The following is an 18,464-nucleotide window of genomic DNA, read 5'->3' on the forward strand; positions in this document are numbered from 1 at the left end:
CTGTACACAGACAATTTATCATGCTCATGGCTTTCATTTTAACATGTCTTACCATAATCCAAAACCCTATAACACAACAGGGAAAAGTTCACTGATGTTAAACTAGTGATAAAATTAAGTAAATAAACCACTCAATGCTAATATTATTTTGTGTCCTATTATCCCATGTGTTCTCACAGGCAAGCTCCAAGTACACTCTGTACTTGATTCAGGAAGTATGGGAGTCCTCATCAGGGTCTGTAATATGTAGCTGAATGGACATTTTCTGCACTGGAAATGCCAATGTCACAACTGCAACAGTGGGGGTGGCATTTACTGTAATGCTGCAAAACAAGTAAGTTCTAAGAGGTAAGTACTCCTTTTTAGTCCCATTCCTCTAATCCAAAATTTAAGGGGAAAAATTTCCTAATAGAGCGAAACAAAAACCCCAAGGAATTAAAATAAATAGTGCTTTGCAAACACTTACAGTCCATAAATCTGTGGAGCAATTTCCAGTCGGTTCAGATGCATGTACAGCTCAATATCATGTTTCTTCAGCAGATGATCCTGAATTTGATTAACTTTTGCTACAATAGCAATAGATGGCCCCAAATCCTGTGGCCTTGCAAAGGGCATAGGTGTTACCATCACATCTTTCTCCTGCAGACACAGAAAACAGGGTGAAAAAAAGAACAACCCATGAAGCCTTACTGTGTAAAGGGGTTGTGTGCAGATTTTGTTTGTTGTAAACGTTGGCTTCCAAATAAACACAGTAATAACTCATTTCTTTTACAGCAGAAGAGGAATCTCAAGTATCCACTTCTGCAGAAGGTACTGTGGGATTCCCCTTCCCAGGAGTGTCAAGGAGTGCCCGTCATTCTGCACATCAAATTTTACGTGCATGCTTTACTTTTCATGCTCTGACAAAGTGTTGACAGCTTTATTTTAGCTTTAATATCAGCAGTCTGAGTCAGTCCAGAATAAAGCAGATGAATGGTAACTCAGTAGAGAATATATGCCCTCAGAGGACAATAAATTGCATACCAAATAGGAAGTAACTTATTTTCAAACAATCCTTTCTAAACAGGCTTCCCTTGCACAGAAAATATGGCTTTACCTTAAAACCTACACAGCTTTGATAAAGCATCAGAAACTTTTAAAGGAAAAAAGAAATAAAACAATGAGACAGCAGTTGGTTGGACCTGAGGGCTGTGCAAACTATACCATGATCTACAACACACATCAAGTCAAAATCAGTGGAGTATTAGCATCCTGGAAAATGATACTGCAATAAATTCATTCTTCTTGCAAAAGAGTGAACTACTATTGAAAAAGAGACAAAATGCTAGAAAGGAATGCAGCAAGTAATGAACTGCACTGAATAGGAAACATGTAAAAAGGAGAATGAAAAATAAAAAAGGATGAGTTAAACCTAGCGAGAGAAACATGGGGGGCAGGGAAATACAGAATTAAATAGAAAATTGTTAGGAACAATGTTAAGGTTATAAAACATGGAAAACTGGAATAGTAAGAAGAGAAGAATTTTCCAATGACTTTGCTACAATTTCTCATCATGACCTCTGACTCAAAAGCTTCACTTTGAAAAACAATTGCTGTTTTTCTACACTTTTGCTCACTACACTAATAGAGAAGCATTTTCTAGCTCAAAGGGTTAATAATTTCAGGAGACTTCATTGCACTTTACATTGTTTAAATACAAATTCACTTGTTTCAATACTGTGAAAACAGCATTATTTTCAACATTCAATAACAAATAAAGATTGTTTTTGTTGTATAAGCTATTCCAAATGTAGTTTCCTGTAGTTATTTTCACTTATTTTCAGTTTCAGTTATTTTATTTATTATCACTTTAAACATGGTTTAACATTCAAATGGGCAGCAAACATTTAATAATGTCTACCAAAAAGTCTATTTTTTGTGTTGATCTTCTTTGCTTGAAGTACCTTTTCTTAATTACTTGATTTCTGTACTGCAGAAAATATGGTAGGATGTTGAGCAGTGATTTCAGGTAATATGTTTCTATTTAAGGACCTGATTGATTAAAAATTGTGTCCTAAAATCTGCTTAATTGTTGCTTTGCTATGGCAATTGCAGAGAAGGGACTGATCTGTCTATTATAGTGTGGTAGTTTAACCATGGTATTGTGGTACCAAGACATATTAATTTAAGATACTCCAGCAAATCACTTGACAAAAGCTCCCTCAGACTGCCAAATAAGGCTCACTGACATGGCATGTATTTATTCAAAATCTTTGCTATTCTATCAAATACGAATTTAAAATAAAACATCTACTGTCTCAGAGGCCAATAAGCAATCCTGGTACTTAGTTAAAGACCAAAGTTCTTCACAGCAGCAGGTAGATTGAGAAAGGATATTTCTCCTACCTTATTTTTTAAATTATTCTATTAAATTCTTTCTTACCAAGCTGGGCAGCCATCTTTGTACCCTGAATTTTATTTCTGCATTGTATGGCTATGTCCTATAATTTCACACCCATTTCACGATATTGGTCATATACAAGAATGCAAAATATTGAAAATAGGTATCCACAAATCTTCTTCTATACAGAAAACCACTCTTAAAGCATGATATAGTAATACTGCCTAAATGTTAAATATAAGTCTGTAATATTTTTTTTCAGAAACACGGATTTATCTTTGAAACCAATCCTAAAAGTCTGTAATGTATTTGTATGTATTTGTAGACTGTGCACGCTGTATCATTTGGCACACATCTGGGGTATGAACTTTATTGTGATTTATTCAAATTGACTTTAACTTCAGCTTGACCACTTCATGGATTCATAACTCTGATGACTCAGACCTGTGTTTTTAAGCTTTTCTTTATTATAGACATAAAACCTTATATGGAAAGCTCAACATCAGAATCCCTCTGCTTATTTGAACTTGTAATATGAAAAGACTAGCTATTACTCAGTTTAGTCTTTACACCATTAGTTGTCTGTGGATTTCAAGCCATCTTTACAAAATTACAAGACAGATTATTAAACCCTGGCTCAAGTGACTAAAGACTGTGAATATCAAAACTAATGCAAGCTTTCTCTGTGCCAAAATTGGAGTTATTTGTCACTTGCAGCATTTGTGCACCTTGGCATAATGCAGCACTGACACATTGCTGACTGTCAGACTGACTGACTATCAAACATGGCTAAGTGCATCCAATAGTATATGCTGGCTTGCCATTTCTAAAAGCATGAGATAAGTAAATGGTATTCATCAAAATGCAGTTTATCAGCATCTCAGAAATTAACCCTATTAACAGAAATCTTCAAGGCATGACAGAATCTGTGAGGAAGCAGCTGCAGCCAATAACAAAGCCTTGCCTATCCATGCCTCCAGATTCGGTGTACTCCACCAAGAAGCTCAGTGGATGACTACAGTGCAACAAAGTCGTGTCTGTTGCCTTCCTCTCATGCAATTTGGTTGAGAAAATGACAATACCTCTAGTCAGTTGAAATTGCTCCAAAAATCACATAGCTGGTGTGAAACAAACAGCCCAAACAGAAAGATGCTCAAATAAACTAATAAAACCAAGCCGCCAAAATGTTTAACTAGAAATGACTCACAGTGCCTGTGCCTAAAGCCAAGTGGACAACACAATACTGTGCCCCTGCTCATACTCACCACATAATTATTTGCCACGTGGGAGAAAACACCCATTTTCTTTTTGTGAGCCTTCAGGTCTTGCAAAAAAATGTGAGTGCATGTGTTTAGTCATCTATTACTAACATGAAATATAAATGATCAATACTAAAAGGATGTAGTTCGCAATAAAAAGAAAAAATGATTGATGGCTCAGAATGTGCTATATATTGTTTATAGGAGAGCACCAGATTCACTTATTTAAGACCAGTTTAAATATGAATACCAGCGAAATGCACCTGAAAACTTTAGCTAAGTATTTGGAACAGAGTCACCAAGTCCTGCCACAAAACATTACCTACCACAACACGAACTGGAATGGCTGGTAGGCGATGCTAACACAATTTATGTGTTCACGCATTTAGGAAACAAATGCTACAGCAGTAAAGAGAGGCTAGGACATAGTACAAGTATAAACTGAGGACAGATTTCTCTCATTAACCACTAGGGAATGGATTAGCTGGAGAAGCTCCTCTAATAGCAATTGGGAGAAATGGAAACAACTGTTAGAGGCTGTAAAATGTAACATGTCTCTCAGAGCACACACTTTTATTGCTTTCTTTGTGAAGATTCACACTTTACTACGCAGCTAACTCCCAAAGTCATGATTGTAAAAGGCGTATGTACAAGAAAGGATTATTAAAGATTATACATGTTTGCAAAGAACAAGAACAAACAACTAGATATTAATCCATTCTCTTTGCACTGTTAATTTTTTATGCCATGAAAGGACTGGAAAGGGCAATGTAAACTTTCACCTTCTACCCAAGCACTGCAAATCTGTAAGCAGACCTAGTTATTTCCTGGAATGAAATCCCACCTCAGACTTTGCCACCTCTGTCACAGAAATTGGAACAAATACATCTGAATACACTGAATTTTGAAAAGCTACACTCAAAGAAACATATCTCACAGCCTTGTTATTGAAATAAAAGTGCCTATGTAGTAACTTCATAAAATTTGTATCTCATATGCTTTATCCCTAGCTACTGAAATTATATAAAAATCCAAATAATTTATAACTGCAGATAGTTTAGGCTAAGACGCCAATGCTCTGGATCTGATAAAATATATAATAGTTTAAGTATTTAAAGGAAATAGATGGTTTTAAATGAGTCTTTGGTGAACAACTTTTTCTTCATTAGACTGACAAAATCACCATTCAAACTAATACTCCCTAATTACAGTTTGCAACTACAGGTTTAGGTGCACACATATGGACATCCACAACCAACCAAATTCTCATTAGAGTTTGTTAACTCTAGGTATTTCCCCCATGTTCCATGTGAAAAATGCTGAAGTGAATCAAACTGAAACTAAGTTTGGAGGCCAACTCTTTCAGGATACAATACATTGAAAGTCTTGGCAATAACCATAATACTGTTAATAATATTTTGCTAGAGCCTCCATATATATGCTCCATCACACAAATAATTTTCCAGAAATTAAAAAAAAAAAAAAAAAAAAAAAAAAGAAACATAAAGATGGAAAGACACAAGAAAATAAGTAGTCAAATGAAATCTTGAGCAACTGACTGAGGGAATTGTCCTTCCTGCCACGCATGAAAACATTCAGGCAAGGACCAGACGGTCTCCCTGCAAAGGAGAGTTCTATAGAACTAAACTCAGAACACTGCAAAAGCTTTTTTATGAAAGCCACAACATACTAAATTCAGTAGCGTCCGTACAGATACACAAGAGATCTGAAGGCACACACATTCTCTCTGTTTGAATATCCTGAGTATAAGAAGAAAAAATTGAAGGAAATAGAGTGATTTTGTCAGGGAAAGATATACCTTGACCTTTGACAGACAGTCTATAGTTAAAGTCTTGGTTTCACAGCAAATTGTTTGTAAATAGCTGAAAATAATTAACACCTTAAGACTTTATCTATAGGCATTTATTTAACATGATATTTGCATAGGTTTTGGGTATACAGAAGTGCCTGTGACAGGCACTCTTTCAAATGTTATGCAAGGACATCACTTATATACAGAAAAATACGTGCTTGTACACTTGGCTTTTGATTACCAAGTGATCTTTCAACACATAGGAACTCTCACCTGGAGACATTCCACAAGTGCTTACGACCAAATTCTGAAGAATTTTTAAGGATTGTTAACTTGTTTGAGACAGCTTTAACCAAGTTAAGAGATGTCTAGTTAGATTCAAATAACATCAGTCATATTTAAATCACATTTGCTTAAAAACACAGTAAGTACATTTTAAAGCAGTATTTACCTTCTGACTGTCATGTTCAAAAGTTGAAAACCAATGCTCTGCTGTTTTCATAAGACGTGTGAACATTGCACTGAAAGGGAGCAACCCAGAGACTTGGTGTTAAATAATGGTGTCAATTACAAATAAGAGCAAATTGAATGTAAAGAAACTTGTTAAAACTTACTAGGCATCATGTTCCAGATATTCAGGATTCAAAAGAACTTTCATTTCCTCACTGAAAAAGGCAACAGTGAACAATCCAAATGTGAGTGTTTATTTTTGGTCAGCATTCTGCATGTACTATTATGTGTTTATAAGCCAACTTTCATATAAAGTGCAAATGAGAAAACTAGCCTTTTTAATTAAAAAGAGCAACTCCATTGAACAAATGAAGTCTTTCCTTTTTATAAAGATCAAAAACAAATTAGCTGCCTTGTCTGCACTACAATGAAGTAACCATCTAATTATTCCAAATAACAAATTACTGAATGTCACAATGTATTATTTGAATATGCTTGATCTAGAATAATTGATTGCTGCACAATCTATCACTGTTTATCCCAAACAAACAAAAAAATATGGTTACTGGTCAAATATGCAGTATCAAAACATTAATTTATTTTGTTTTAATAGCCTGTATTTTTATTGTACTTTAACAGCAATTAATCAGTGACAGCACCTCTTTTCCATCTACTTTGCTGCTTAGCTTTACTTTTTCAGTGGGCATGGAACAGAATGCTGTACATAACACATGGTTATTTTAGGTTGCTTAGCGCTGAAGAGCATCTTCTAGGTAATTTTAGGATATCTAAGGACAGACACTGAATAAAAACACACACTTGTAAATAATCATCATAACGCTTAACTGCCTTTGGGCAGTCACGTTGAGGGATACCTACAGAGGTTATATTATATTGTACACATAATTAAATTCATTTTTATTCACTGCTTGACTCCAGTGTGCAAAAAACCAAATGAAATGTCCTAAATATCACAAGAATGAAACTAGGTTCTTTTTTATTTTTTAGTAAAAGCAAAAGCCTTACATATGGGACAAGAATAAAAGCAGATAACTATATGATGCAATATTTCATATGTATGAGTATGACTCCATCATACACCCATACACACTTTTGAATGAAATGGGGGATCAATACCTAAACATAGTGCTACTAAGTCAAAGAATAATTGGATATCACAGCTACAACACTGAAGGTGATGAAAGAGATATCAATCCCAACAATTTGTCTTCAGTGATTATTTCCCCTTTTAAGATATGAGGAAAGTGGTTAAGATGTCTACTCTATGAGTGGAGCTCACTAATCTGTCTACCCTCTGCAGTGACATAAACAAGACCATTTCTGGAAAAAAGGATGAGGTGGAACTGCAGGTAGGTAGGTAAGCTTTGAAATTAAGGTTTTCCTTAGATTTCTTTTTCATTTTTTCACCAGCCATTATCTGTGAAGGGTCTAATCTCAGGAGCTGCAGTAGGAAAGATGACATAAGGACATTCTCATCAAAGCACAAGGATGCAATGATTTCTGATATTAATTTATGAATGATATACAAATAATTATGGAGCACATATTTACAAGCTATAGTTCAGCCAACTTATTTTTAAAAGAAAGCGGATTCTTATACAAATAAAATGCAATGCTTGCCTGGGTTGTGCAGCTTCACTGGCATGTGAAAAAGCCTGGTGGTCACAATGTAGGATAAAGACAATGGGAGCTAGAAGTTCATGCATGCCCTAAACATAAAAAGAAAAGCAAAAGTATATTTAGATTTTCTAGTCATATAATAGTTCCTAATGCACAGCATAAGGCAGACAGCAATATTAGGTGCAGACTAACTGAAAGCATGAACATTCATTCACACTGTTAACAGAATGGTTTCATAATCAATGGCTTTTATCTTAAATTCTGATTAAATCCAAGTGTTTATTCTTCTATAATATATGGAAACAAGTTAGTCTCCCTTTTACTAACACAACACACTACAAATTGGCAATGGTAGGCAACCCTGCACCTGGCAGTTTACTTCAAGATCTGTGTTCATAAATATGAATTTTATTTATGATAATTATAATAATGATCTACAGTACAAAGATCTGCAATAGGGAAAAATTACAAAATTTAAAATTATTTGGTATTTTATAATGTTCCAAAACCATAGATAGAAGTATAACAGTAGGCTCCAAAGGAGACAAGGGTAGCTATTTGGGAAAGAAAATGAAACTTAATTTCTAAAGACATGAGAATTAACATGAGGTTTTGGCTTTTTTTCGGTTCTCTTTCTTTTAAGTTATATCAATATTCAAAATAAAATCATTAAACACAATGCACAGAAGACCTGGTACTGTTCCACTGCAGAGTATTACTTATATATGCAATCTATATTAAGATACAGAATAAACATAGAAATAGGCAGGAATCTGAACAAAAAAAATGGATGGGTAGTTGAGGACTTGGGCTGGCATTAGAAGCACGGCTGGGCCACCCAGGAGAGCTGGAATCCCAGTGTTGGGACTAGGACAGCAGGTAGGAGCTATTAGAGCCCTAGGCTGGGGTGGGGGTCAGCCATACAAAAGAAGGGAGAGGAGCTCTTTGGTGATGGAAGGGATGTGGGACGAAGGACTGAGATCTGTCTGTCTGCCTTTGGACACAAGAATCACTCTAAGGGGAGGGAATTCCTGTCCTCTGCCCCAAAACACCAGTTTACAGCAGGGGCTTGATGCCAAGTGTCCAGGCTGCCCCTGCTGGGCCTGGCTCTGGGTGAAGTCCTTGCACAGCTGTAGAAATAAGAACCTGCTGCCAGGAGTGCTCCAGTTCATCAGGTAGAGTCTCAGTCCCAACTCAGGGGAGTGCTCTGGGCAGACAGGGGTTCCAGGAAGAGTATCTCATCTATCCTGCTGCAGAAGGAGCACTGGCACTGGTCCATCAAGCACATCAACATTTCAGGTTGCTGTCAGGAGTCAGATGACAGCTGATGGATACCCTGAGCTGTTCTACTGTTAATGGTTGGGTTGCAGCTCCAAGCCAGGAAGCCTCTGCACTTGCTTTTCCAGCCTCCTCAGTGATGGACCGACATGAACACTGGAGTGTTACACGCTTGTGAGCAACCCTGCTGCTTTGCTGGTCTATCAGTTGACATTCCATACAGCATCTGAGGAGTGCTCAACACCAGTAAGTTACCTTATCAGCTTCATATGTACTGAACAGATCCATCAACTACTAAAACCCTTGAACTTTTATTGGAAGCAATGGAGATTTTCCTTGAGTGGTCCAAACTGACCCGAGAGGAAGCCCTCTCTACATCATTTACTATTTTGAGTACACTTGGATGCATAGTTTTTGACAATTTTGACAATAGTTTTGGTGATCTCTCTGTATGCCATCAACTGAAATCCTACGAAGTTTAATTTTTAAAAAAATTTAATTCAGGACTGAGATGACTGTTAGGACCTCAATGTCAGGGCTGAAGTTCGGATGTTTTCTTTCTATTTTTGAACCTTTAGTGACTACTTTAAAAGGTGAAGCCTAAAGAGAAATTCAGTTAGGGAAAAACAAAATAAACCAAATATAGCCATTTGATTTCAGAAGCTGATGTGAAACACAACAAATGGGTTAGATTACATAAATGTCAAACTTAGATTTCTTAAAATATTATGGTCGTATCAAAGGAGAAAGGTCCAGGATTAGACAATATATAAGTAGCAAAAAGATTTAAATAACCAGGGTTGTACTTTCACACAGCCCTTGCTTAATTAACAGCTCTGAATCTAATATTTTATTCACCCTGATATACTAAACATGAAATAGGAGAAATGGAAATGCCAAAAAACTTGACTACCTAAAAAAACTACCACCTAAGCTGTAAACATATAAGCAGAAGAAAAAGAAAGAGGACATAAAATAAGAATTAGTTATAAAAGATAAAAGCACATCACACATTCTTCTAACATAATAATATATCAAATCTATAATAAAATAGAATCATAATGCGGCTGCCCACATATAACAAAACCAAAACAAACAGATGATGAAATATCAGGATTTCAAAAAGATACCTCTGATCTTTCAGTTACAAGAGTACTTCAAATGTTTAGAGATTTTTAGCTTGGCAAGGAAAGCTACCAGTATAATATGCATACACATATTTTTTCAATGCTACAGTTTACTAAAACTCTTTAGTGTTAATAAATAAGTTGACAGAGCTCAGATAATTTTATGACACTTCCCCGCTACAACAAAATATTGATTTCATAATACAGTCTATGGTTTAGAAAGAAAATCAGAATGATAGCATTTTTACAATGACAAGTGAATCAATGCATTTCAAAATTATATTGACTTCTCTAAGGGCAATCAAATCATGAAGAAACAATAGTTAGCCTAGTGATTTAGCTTAATTTTCACTATTTCCTTTCACTGTAACTATGACCAGAATTTTGTCACCAGTCTTACAGAAGAACTCTTAGAGTAGCTTTTACATATTCTTAAGTACAATACACTTTAGATTTATATCTACAGCTGCTATTTAAAAATTCAGTGATCTCAGGGAAGATTCTGCCTTTAAAAGCTGCAATATAGCTCCACAACATTCTACTCCATTAGACCAGGGATACAAATATATTTTTCCTCATCAAATAAAATGTTCCTTCATGCTGGCCAAAAAACCCAGAAAGCCTACAACAAAGACAACTTGCGTGCATTTATGCGTATTAAGCAAACATTATGGATTGCTTCTTGTAATACAATATGCTGATGCTATGTTACAGTTTCAATACAATGTTCTAAGTATGCAAACTGCCAAGGAACTATAATTTTTCAAAGTATTTGGGAAGATAACACTGGATGGGGACAGATGCTGACAGAGAGAAGTATCAGTCTTCATTCATTCGCCAAGTTTTATAATTCTAATGGCAACTGTATCTTTTGTATGTGGTCATACAAATGAGACAGAGGAATTCTCATGCATGACAACAGGACCAGTACCCATGATAGAAACTGCGTATAAAGACAAGCTCCTTAATCTGGGCTTTGTATTCAGGTCACTGTGGAGACAACAACTTGGAGATGATCTGGTACTGATGAATTAATGGTAACCCTCATTATTTTCTCAAAAATATGCTAGGCTTTGCTGTAGTGGAAATTACTATTATGGGAAGTGGGGCATGAGGCTGGTAAAAACACTACATCAGAGAGATTGACTACTAGCTAAGTATTTGATAAAGGAAGGGAAAAAAAAATCCTGTCGGCTACAGACTATTTCTTTTCACCTAATTCAGAGAAGGGTAATGATGGACATGAAAAAAATATTATCTAGCAAGAGAGAAGCACGGGGACAAAGAAGGAAGATCTTACTAATCAGCTAAAAGGAGCATTACCTTTTAAGATATCCAACCAAACAAACCCACCCTTTTAAAATTAGGTAAGGAAAAAGCAAAGCTTCTAACAAAAGCAACACATATCCACAAGGGAGAAAAAACACCAACATTTACTATTTTGTGGACTTGGCACAGCACCGCAAGACTGAGGTGATGTACTGAACAAGCTTTGAGAGGTTAAAATCAACAGGTTTTCATGATCCAAATTAATTTAATTTTCTGCACTTCCTCTCCTCTTCATCCTGTAACAACCCCTTCCTGGAACTGCCACACTACTGATGCACACTAGTTGAAAACAGAGGTAAAGAAGTTTTCTTTGTCAACAGCCTGTAGGCTCACAAAATTGAACCTGTTCTTTTATCTGCCTATGTTCATTTAGCCCACCAAGCAGTCTTTATTAAAGCTGAGGCATCAGGCAGTCAAAGTTCATTAATACCATTTATATAATCTCTGCAGTTTCAATTAACTCAGCAAGACATTCTACTACATGATAACAGTCTCATTAATTCAATAAAATCCCATAACTATTAACAATATGGTCTATGTTAAACGGGGTGTCACCTAGTAGAAAATAATAGCTTTAACAGCTTGTGATGAAACGCAGTGCTTTTTAAAAAAAAATTGATCTGGCTAAATATTCTATCCCTATATAGAAAGGTATTATTTCTTGGTAAGGAATCAAGAGGATTTTAAATATGAGCAGAGGGTAATTAAGTCCTTTTAAGTCATACCAAAGAGTAAAATAATTCTTCTTGTTCAATAAATGATAGACTAAATTAGCTGGAATGTGTTCTTCCATTTTCCCATCATCAGTGCTCTGGCCTATATTCACTAGAAAGAGAAGGCTGAATACTGCTAAGTATTTTTTTAGCAGCGCCCTTCAAAATATAGCTCCTAGATTTCATTTTTATTGTTCTTACACAAGACTATTTCTTGCTCACTGTTTGTCAAACATGAGAAATAACCAGTTGATAGATGTTTTATATGTTTGATAACTATATAGTCCATTTTTATGTAATCACCAAGAAATTCTTCAGAAGTAAGTGCTCCTTCAACTCACATGCCCTTTGTTTCCATGAAACAACCCTATTCCCTGGCTTGAGGACAGGGTGGTCACAGACCATGCCTGAAAGCATAGACTGCTTTATAAAAATCTTCACCTTTACTGAGTCTCTGTATTTTTGCCATGAAAAATTTTCTATCTACCTAAAGTTGGCTCCTCTACAGTTCATCCTTTGTCCATGCACACAGAGTATCCCTCAGTCTGTCAGTCTCTACTCAGCCTACAGATAATTGTGTGAAGAAACAAATACAAATATACTTCAGCTGATACTCTGCATATTCGTCTTGCTATATGAATATAGCATTGTGTTTATAGTTACTTCAAAGCCTTCAGAACAAATGTTAAATTAATTAACTTACCAACTCTGTGGATGCAGACTTCGTGCAACTCAGGCTTTCTTTACCATTTTATCAAAAATAGTTTGAGCAGACTGTCCTTCAAGTAACTGTGTAAAAGTGGTATTTTGTAGCACCCTTATCCTTAACTCAAGAGGATTTTGTCAGCTGCATTGTACTTCGATACTACAAGGTTAGATAAAGACCTTTTTGCTAGCATACTTTAGCACATTGGGGGAGAACTTAAAATATTACATAAAACTTAAAATAGTAAACTATCTAAATTTCAGAAGTCACTACGCTTTTTGTTTATTCAATAACATTTTAAATCCTGCTGTGTACCTTCTTTACGTAAGCAGAGAAAGCCTTTCTTTGTTTTTTTGCTTTCTTAACCAATGACAAAGAAAAAGATGTTTATAAAGGAATTTAAAGTTAGAAAACTTAGCAACCTTAAAGAAAACAACTTACGGTACTGTGTTACGAGGAAAAAGCATATGTTATTCAATGAGCTTACTTACCAACCAGCTGACAAGCAGCTCTTTGATTACTTTAGCATTATGATACAACTTCAGATACAAGAGAGCTACATTATTGTCAAACCATATAGAAAATGTTGAGTCAATGAATGCCACCTGTACAGTATTTTCATTACCTGTTTATAAAGCAACTGCTCATTTTCTCTGGCGTAGCAGAACAGAACATCTGTAAGAATTTTCCTTACATTCTCTTGCTGGAAATACTGCATTTCAGGAAAGCTGAAAATGAAGCAATACAGCAAAAGTAAACAATAGAGTGCACAGAATGCCAGTTGCTGGTCTTCTAGAAGAAATTTTAGGAAAGAGCATCCCCCTTAGTCAGAAAGTCTGCTTTCCCACTGCTCTGCACTGTTAAATACTTCTAATGACTTCTTATATTTGTTTTGCAACCAAAATTATGAACTATGTTCTTTAATATACACCAATCTGCTACACAGGTATGATGACATCACAGTTATATTTAAATAACTAATCCCTTTTAATCCCATTAAAGCTAGACATCTGTGAAATATGCATTTCATCTGAATGAAATACAAGGGAAGAAATAGAAGAATGAATGAGAGTATGTCTGAAGATGCACATATACAAGGGTTCAATATTTCTTTAATATTTGAAAAATATTATCATTTAATGACAAGATTATTTAAATATCTTATAACTGACATGAGAACCAAAATACTAAAATCTAGTATCTCTTTCTGGTATTTGCAATACAATGCAATTAGACATTTCACTGACTTTAACAGCTATTGCAAATAAACTCCACAGTTATAAAATAATCTGGCTGGGCAAAAAGCCTAAGTGAACCAGAATGAAGTGGACGTTGTGTGAGAATAAGGAAAAAAAGCTTCTGGGAAAATCCTGTTACATACACACTGGAAATGTGAATATTTCCAGTCTGTAATTACTGTGAAGCAACTCTCAACTGTGCATCCTACTCCTTGACTGTAGGAAGTAGGAAATAGAATAGTTAAGCAGGACGCACTTAAAATTAGAATAAGTGTAAAAACAAAGGTATTTTCATTGCTACTGAAGAAGTAACTAGATGGCAAAATATGTTTCATAAAACAAACACCCCAAACTACATTGCTCTACAACTATACAGTGCAATAAGAAATAAAATCTGGAAAAGTAGAATACTAGAAAGAAAGAAATGGTAAATTTGGACAAAGAAAAACAGAAGAATACTTTAAAAAGTTAATAACGGTTGGCCTCAGGCCAGTGATGAAATAAAGGTTGTAGTATAGTCATTATTTTAGAATTAAATCACATGGTTTGAAGTAAGATTTCTTCAGACAAATTTCCCAGGTCTGAGCTATGATGCTGTACTTTAGACCAGATGTATTTAAGGCTATTATAAAGCCTGTCACAGAGAAACAATATAGGAAAATATAATAAATTACTTCAGATAAGACTATTAATATTGCTAATCACTGTGGTCATCTCACAGAGGTGATGACAGGCAAGCACAGAAACAGAACTAATTAAGGCTAGAAAAGTGCTTTGAAATCCTCGGATGAAAGGAGCTGAATCAAGAGCCAAGGCAGAGGAGACACCATGGCTTAAACACTGTCATGCTGCAGTCCTGAGAGAGGCACTGGGATGAGAGGTGTAACGTTTTCCTGGCACCTGGTGGAGGTAATGGTAGACCAACATTTGGAAACTTGTATGCACTTGTACTAATTACATTACTGTAAAGGAAGGACACAGCTGAGACCAAAAGTGCATTACAGCAGATGGCAATCGACATAATTTAGGGGTTTGAAGAGATTATTTCTGAAGGACTGTTATTCAGGATTGCCTTATGAAGTTTAGGAAGAGAAGACTAACAAAGAAAACTCAAAAATACACAGAGATATCTGTGAGGATCTAGTAATAGCAGAGATTGTGACAGAAAGGATAATAATGAACTCAGGAATAAGCTGCCTGAAGTATTAATTACAATAAATGTAAATAGAAGAGATCATGAGGGAACTATCAGTTCAGGATGGATTTTTATGGAAAATGTCATTTTATGATTAAAGCTGTGTTTTAGGAAATATAGTATCCTCAAATCAGCAAGATAAGAATGCTTTTCATGAACATGAGACTATTACATTTAATTACATCTCTGAGAAAGCCTGCATAAGGACATGGGAATTTTCCTAGACAGTTTTACTACAACTCTACCATTAATCAATGGTGCATTCAGGTCCCTGCTTTCTAAAAGTGAAGACCAGCGTGAGTCAGATATAGCTTTTTAAAATACTCCTTTAGCTGATCTAGGGGCCCCTGCACCAGAGGCAGCCAGAATTTGATGCAGGAATTTGAAGAAATAGGCTGGCAAACAAATAAAGGGATGCACAAAACAAATTTCGTGGCAGACAGAAATGGGGATAATAATCAATGGATTACTGTTTCTTACCAACTCTTCCACATTCTTGGGAAGGATGTAGCTGTCCAATGGCTTTTCCACTGCTGTTTTTGTATTGGAAATTTTTAAAATTACTTTTTTCTTATTTGGGGGATGGAGAGTTTGGAACCCCAGCACCCACCACTACTCATCTTGACACAGCTTCCATCATCCTAAACTGTGATTGCTAGCCCTGAAGCAGAAACGAAGTAGACCAATATATAAAAATACTACAACAAAAGAGAAGAAATCAACTTGATCTGTCTATGGGGAATGCCTTCTAGGTATTTTAGTTTCTTAAAACACCAGAGAGAGAAAGAGGGTAATAAAATCTTAGCCATTTGCAGCCCTAGATGTACACTGCAATGACAACAAGTAACCTGGTATTTTAATTTGAGTTAAATGCTTTTGTATCTGCCAATACATTGATTTCTATTCCTGCAAAATATTAAAAAAAAAAAATTAAAACACTGATCACTAATGAGTTGGGACTAACTTAACAATATTCTTTCCTACTTGTAAATATTGGAAGCTGTTATTTTTATGCAACAGGCTTAAAACTGTATGTAGACATTATGGACTGGATTTCTATCACCTGACATTAGGAAACCAAAGTTTTGGTTTTTGCTAGAAAGTCTTCTATATTCTGGTGAGCTAGAAGCCTTTTATAATTACTGAAGAAAACTGTACCTCTCCATAGTGTGATTCATCAGACAAAAACTGTATTTATGCTTCAGGAAGAGAAGATTTGTGTTCTAGAGTTCTACAGGTACACCAACTCTGAAGCATGACTAACCCACCTGTGAGTATCTAGGCTTCACAGACCCAATGATTGGGTGAGACAAGGATTCTCAAAATGCATAGAAGCAAACACTCACACATGAACAAACTTTATTCCAGTTGTCTTTAGAAAGCAAAATCCTGAAGTTTAAACCAATTTAAACCAATACCAATTTTGGGAACCTAACTAGTCACTTTTCCTGTTTATTGTTACTGCACTTCAGGGAATTCTAACAAAAGCATTATAGAGTAATTTTTTTACTGCTTTGATAGCTGGAACTCTGGTTTGCTACTCTGTGTGCAGTTAGCATCACTCTCTACAGGATTATATACTTGATGCTGTGGGATGATGGAGGACTGAACTAGATGACAAAGGATATAAAAACATTTATTAAATAAAAAACAGCAGCTAGAAAGTAGTGATTATAGAAACTGAATATAATAATTATTTTAACCTTAATAAAAAGCATTGTAAATTAATGACAAATTTTAAACTTTTAAAATTCTAACTCCAGGGATTCATTTAAAGAATGTAAATGAAAATAGAGAGTTTTTACATTCTAAAGCCACAGAATGAAGAACTTACTGCTTCTTAAAATAATTATAGTTTACAAATAGATACATAGGTATATGTAAAAATGCATATTATGTTTTATGATTAGACAAACAAGTGTACATATAAAATGCATGTAGCTGATCAAATATATTCACTGATAAATTTTGCTTCTTCATTGCTTGACTTACTTTGCTATTGATGACACAATATATACTACTATTGTTTCAAGTAGGTATTATTTTATATGTATAAATGCATAAATGAAAAATTTTTTAGTCACTATTACAGATATTAGTGAATACTACTCTGCCACTTGCCACAGTGGAGCCTGTAATTTGTGTGTATTTACATATACATTTAAATAATAGCCTTACATCCACCACAACCTCCATTGGACTTTTCATTCTCCAATTATAGTCTAGATACATATATATTTTAATCTTAGAACATCCTGAACTGTTTCCTTTAACAAACAAAAAATGCCATCTGTTGTGAGAATGCACATGAAAGTATACTCAGATTTTAATTATATATCTCATGGCAAAATACATTCAAGAATGGGTCTAGGGACGGACATGTAAAATATTTGAAAACCAGACTGCAATGATTTCTTTTGCCTGACTTGGTTCCTGTAAATGAAAATGTGTAAGCTTAGGATTTGTAAAATCTACAACTATCATCACTTTTTTCAAGTTATAAGGAAAAATATTTGCAATACAGTAAAATTTCACATGGTAGCAAACCAGTAATTGAATTTAATTACATTTACACATTACTCAATGCTTGCACTCTGAAAAGAAATATTTTCAGGAACTGAGTGTTCTAACTCTAACAAGTTTCTAAACAGGCATGACCTAAGGGCCAAGAAGATGAAAACATAATCATAGTAATATCAGGACAAATTTTAAAAGGCATGTATGACAAATAAAACTAGAATAGTGATAAATAAAAATAGAACCTCACAACTTCTATACATGAGTGACATTTCCCTTACTAATTACAAACTGCTTTTTTATTATTGATTGTATTAAGTGTTGAGAATTAGGAAAGTAATCTGTTCGGTCTTTTTTTATGATCATAATTTAGTTGAAAGGCCTTTCAGTTTTTCTTATGTTCTCTTTGCTCTATACAGAAAACTACTTTAAATTTCACAAGTAGTACATCTCCTAATATCTTAATTTAGAAGAGCTTTTCTTCAATGATACCAATAAATCTCCAGGATTTAATGTTCAGCTAGATTGTCTCATCTTTTACTCCATGTAAGTTGTATTTTTATACATTTAATGTATGTTTCCACACATTCATGTTCAACAAAACTGACATTTATAGTAACCAAAGTCAAGAAAACACAACATAATATATACCACATAAAAATGCAGAATATAAATTTATATATAGAAATTTCTCTTGAAGATATACATACGTTCTCATCACATCTTGTTCAATCATTGCTCGAAGCTCTTTATCCTGGAAAAATTTATTCCAAAGACTCTGAAATAAGGAAAAATAATTGTATGAAACCAAGACTTCT

The 18,464-nt window shown here is 34.9% G+C and overlaps 1 protein-coding gene across 5 annotated transcripts in view; it reads right to left on the reverse strand.

Moving 5' to 3' along the window:
* The window catches only part of TBC1D5 (TBC1 domain family member 5), a 313,398-nt gene that overhangs the window by 118,738 nt on the left and 176,196 nt on the right, over nt 1-18,464 (reverse strand). For all 5 annotated transcript variants that reach the window (XM_088163893.1, XM_088163900.1, XM_088163888.1 and 2 more), the window contains 6 exons: nt 18,357-18,424; nt 13,322-13,424; nt 7,544-7,632; nt 6,067-6,117; nt 5,904-5,973; nt 467-639 (listed from right to left, as the gene is read on the reverse strand). In XM_088163893.1, coding sequence (XP_088020019.1) covers nt 467-639; nt 5,904-5,973; nt 6,067-6,117; nt 7,544-7,632; nt 13,322-13,424; nt 18,357-18,424 — 554 coding nt within the window. The remainder of the gene's footprint in view (nt 1-466; nt 640-5,903; nt 5,974-6,066; nt 6,118-7,543; nt 7,633-13,321; nt 13,425-18,356; nt 18,425-18,464) is intronic.

This window comes from Sturnus vulgaris, chromosome 1 (assembly GCF_052056855.1).
Source record: "Sturnus vulgaris isolate bStuVul1 chromosome 1, bStuVul1.hap1, whole genome shotgun sequence".
NCBI classification, from domain to species: Eukaryota; Metazoa; Chordata; class Aves; order Passeriformes; family Sturnidae; genus Sturnus; species Sturnus vulgaris.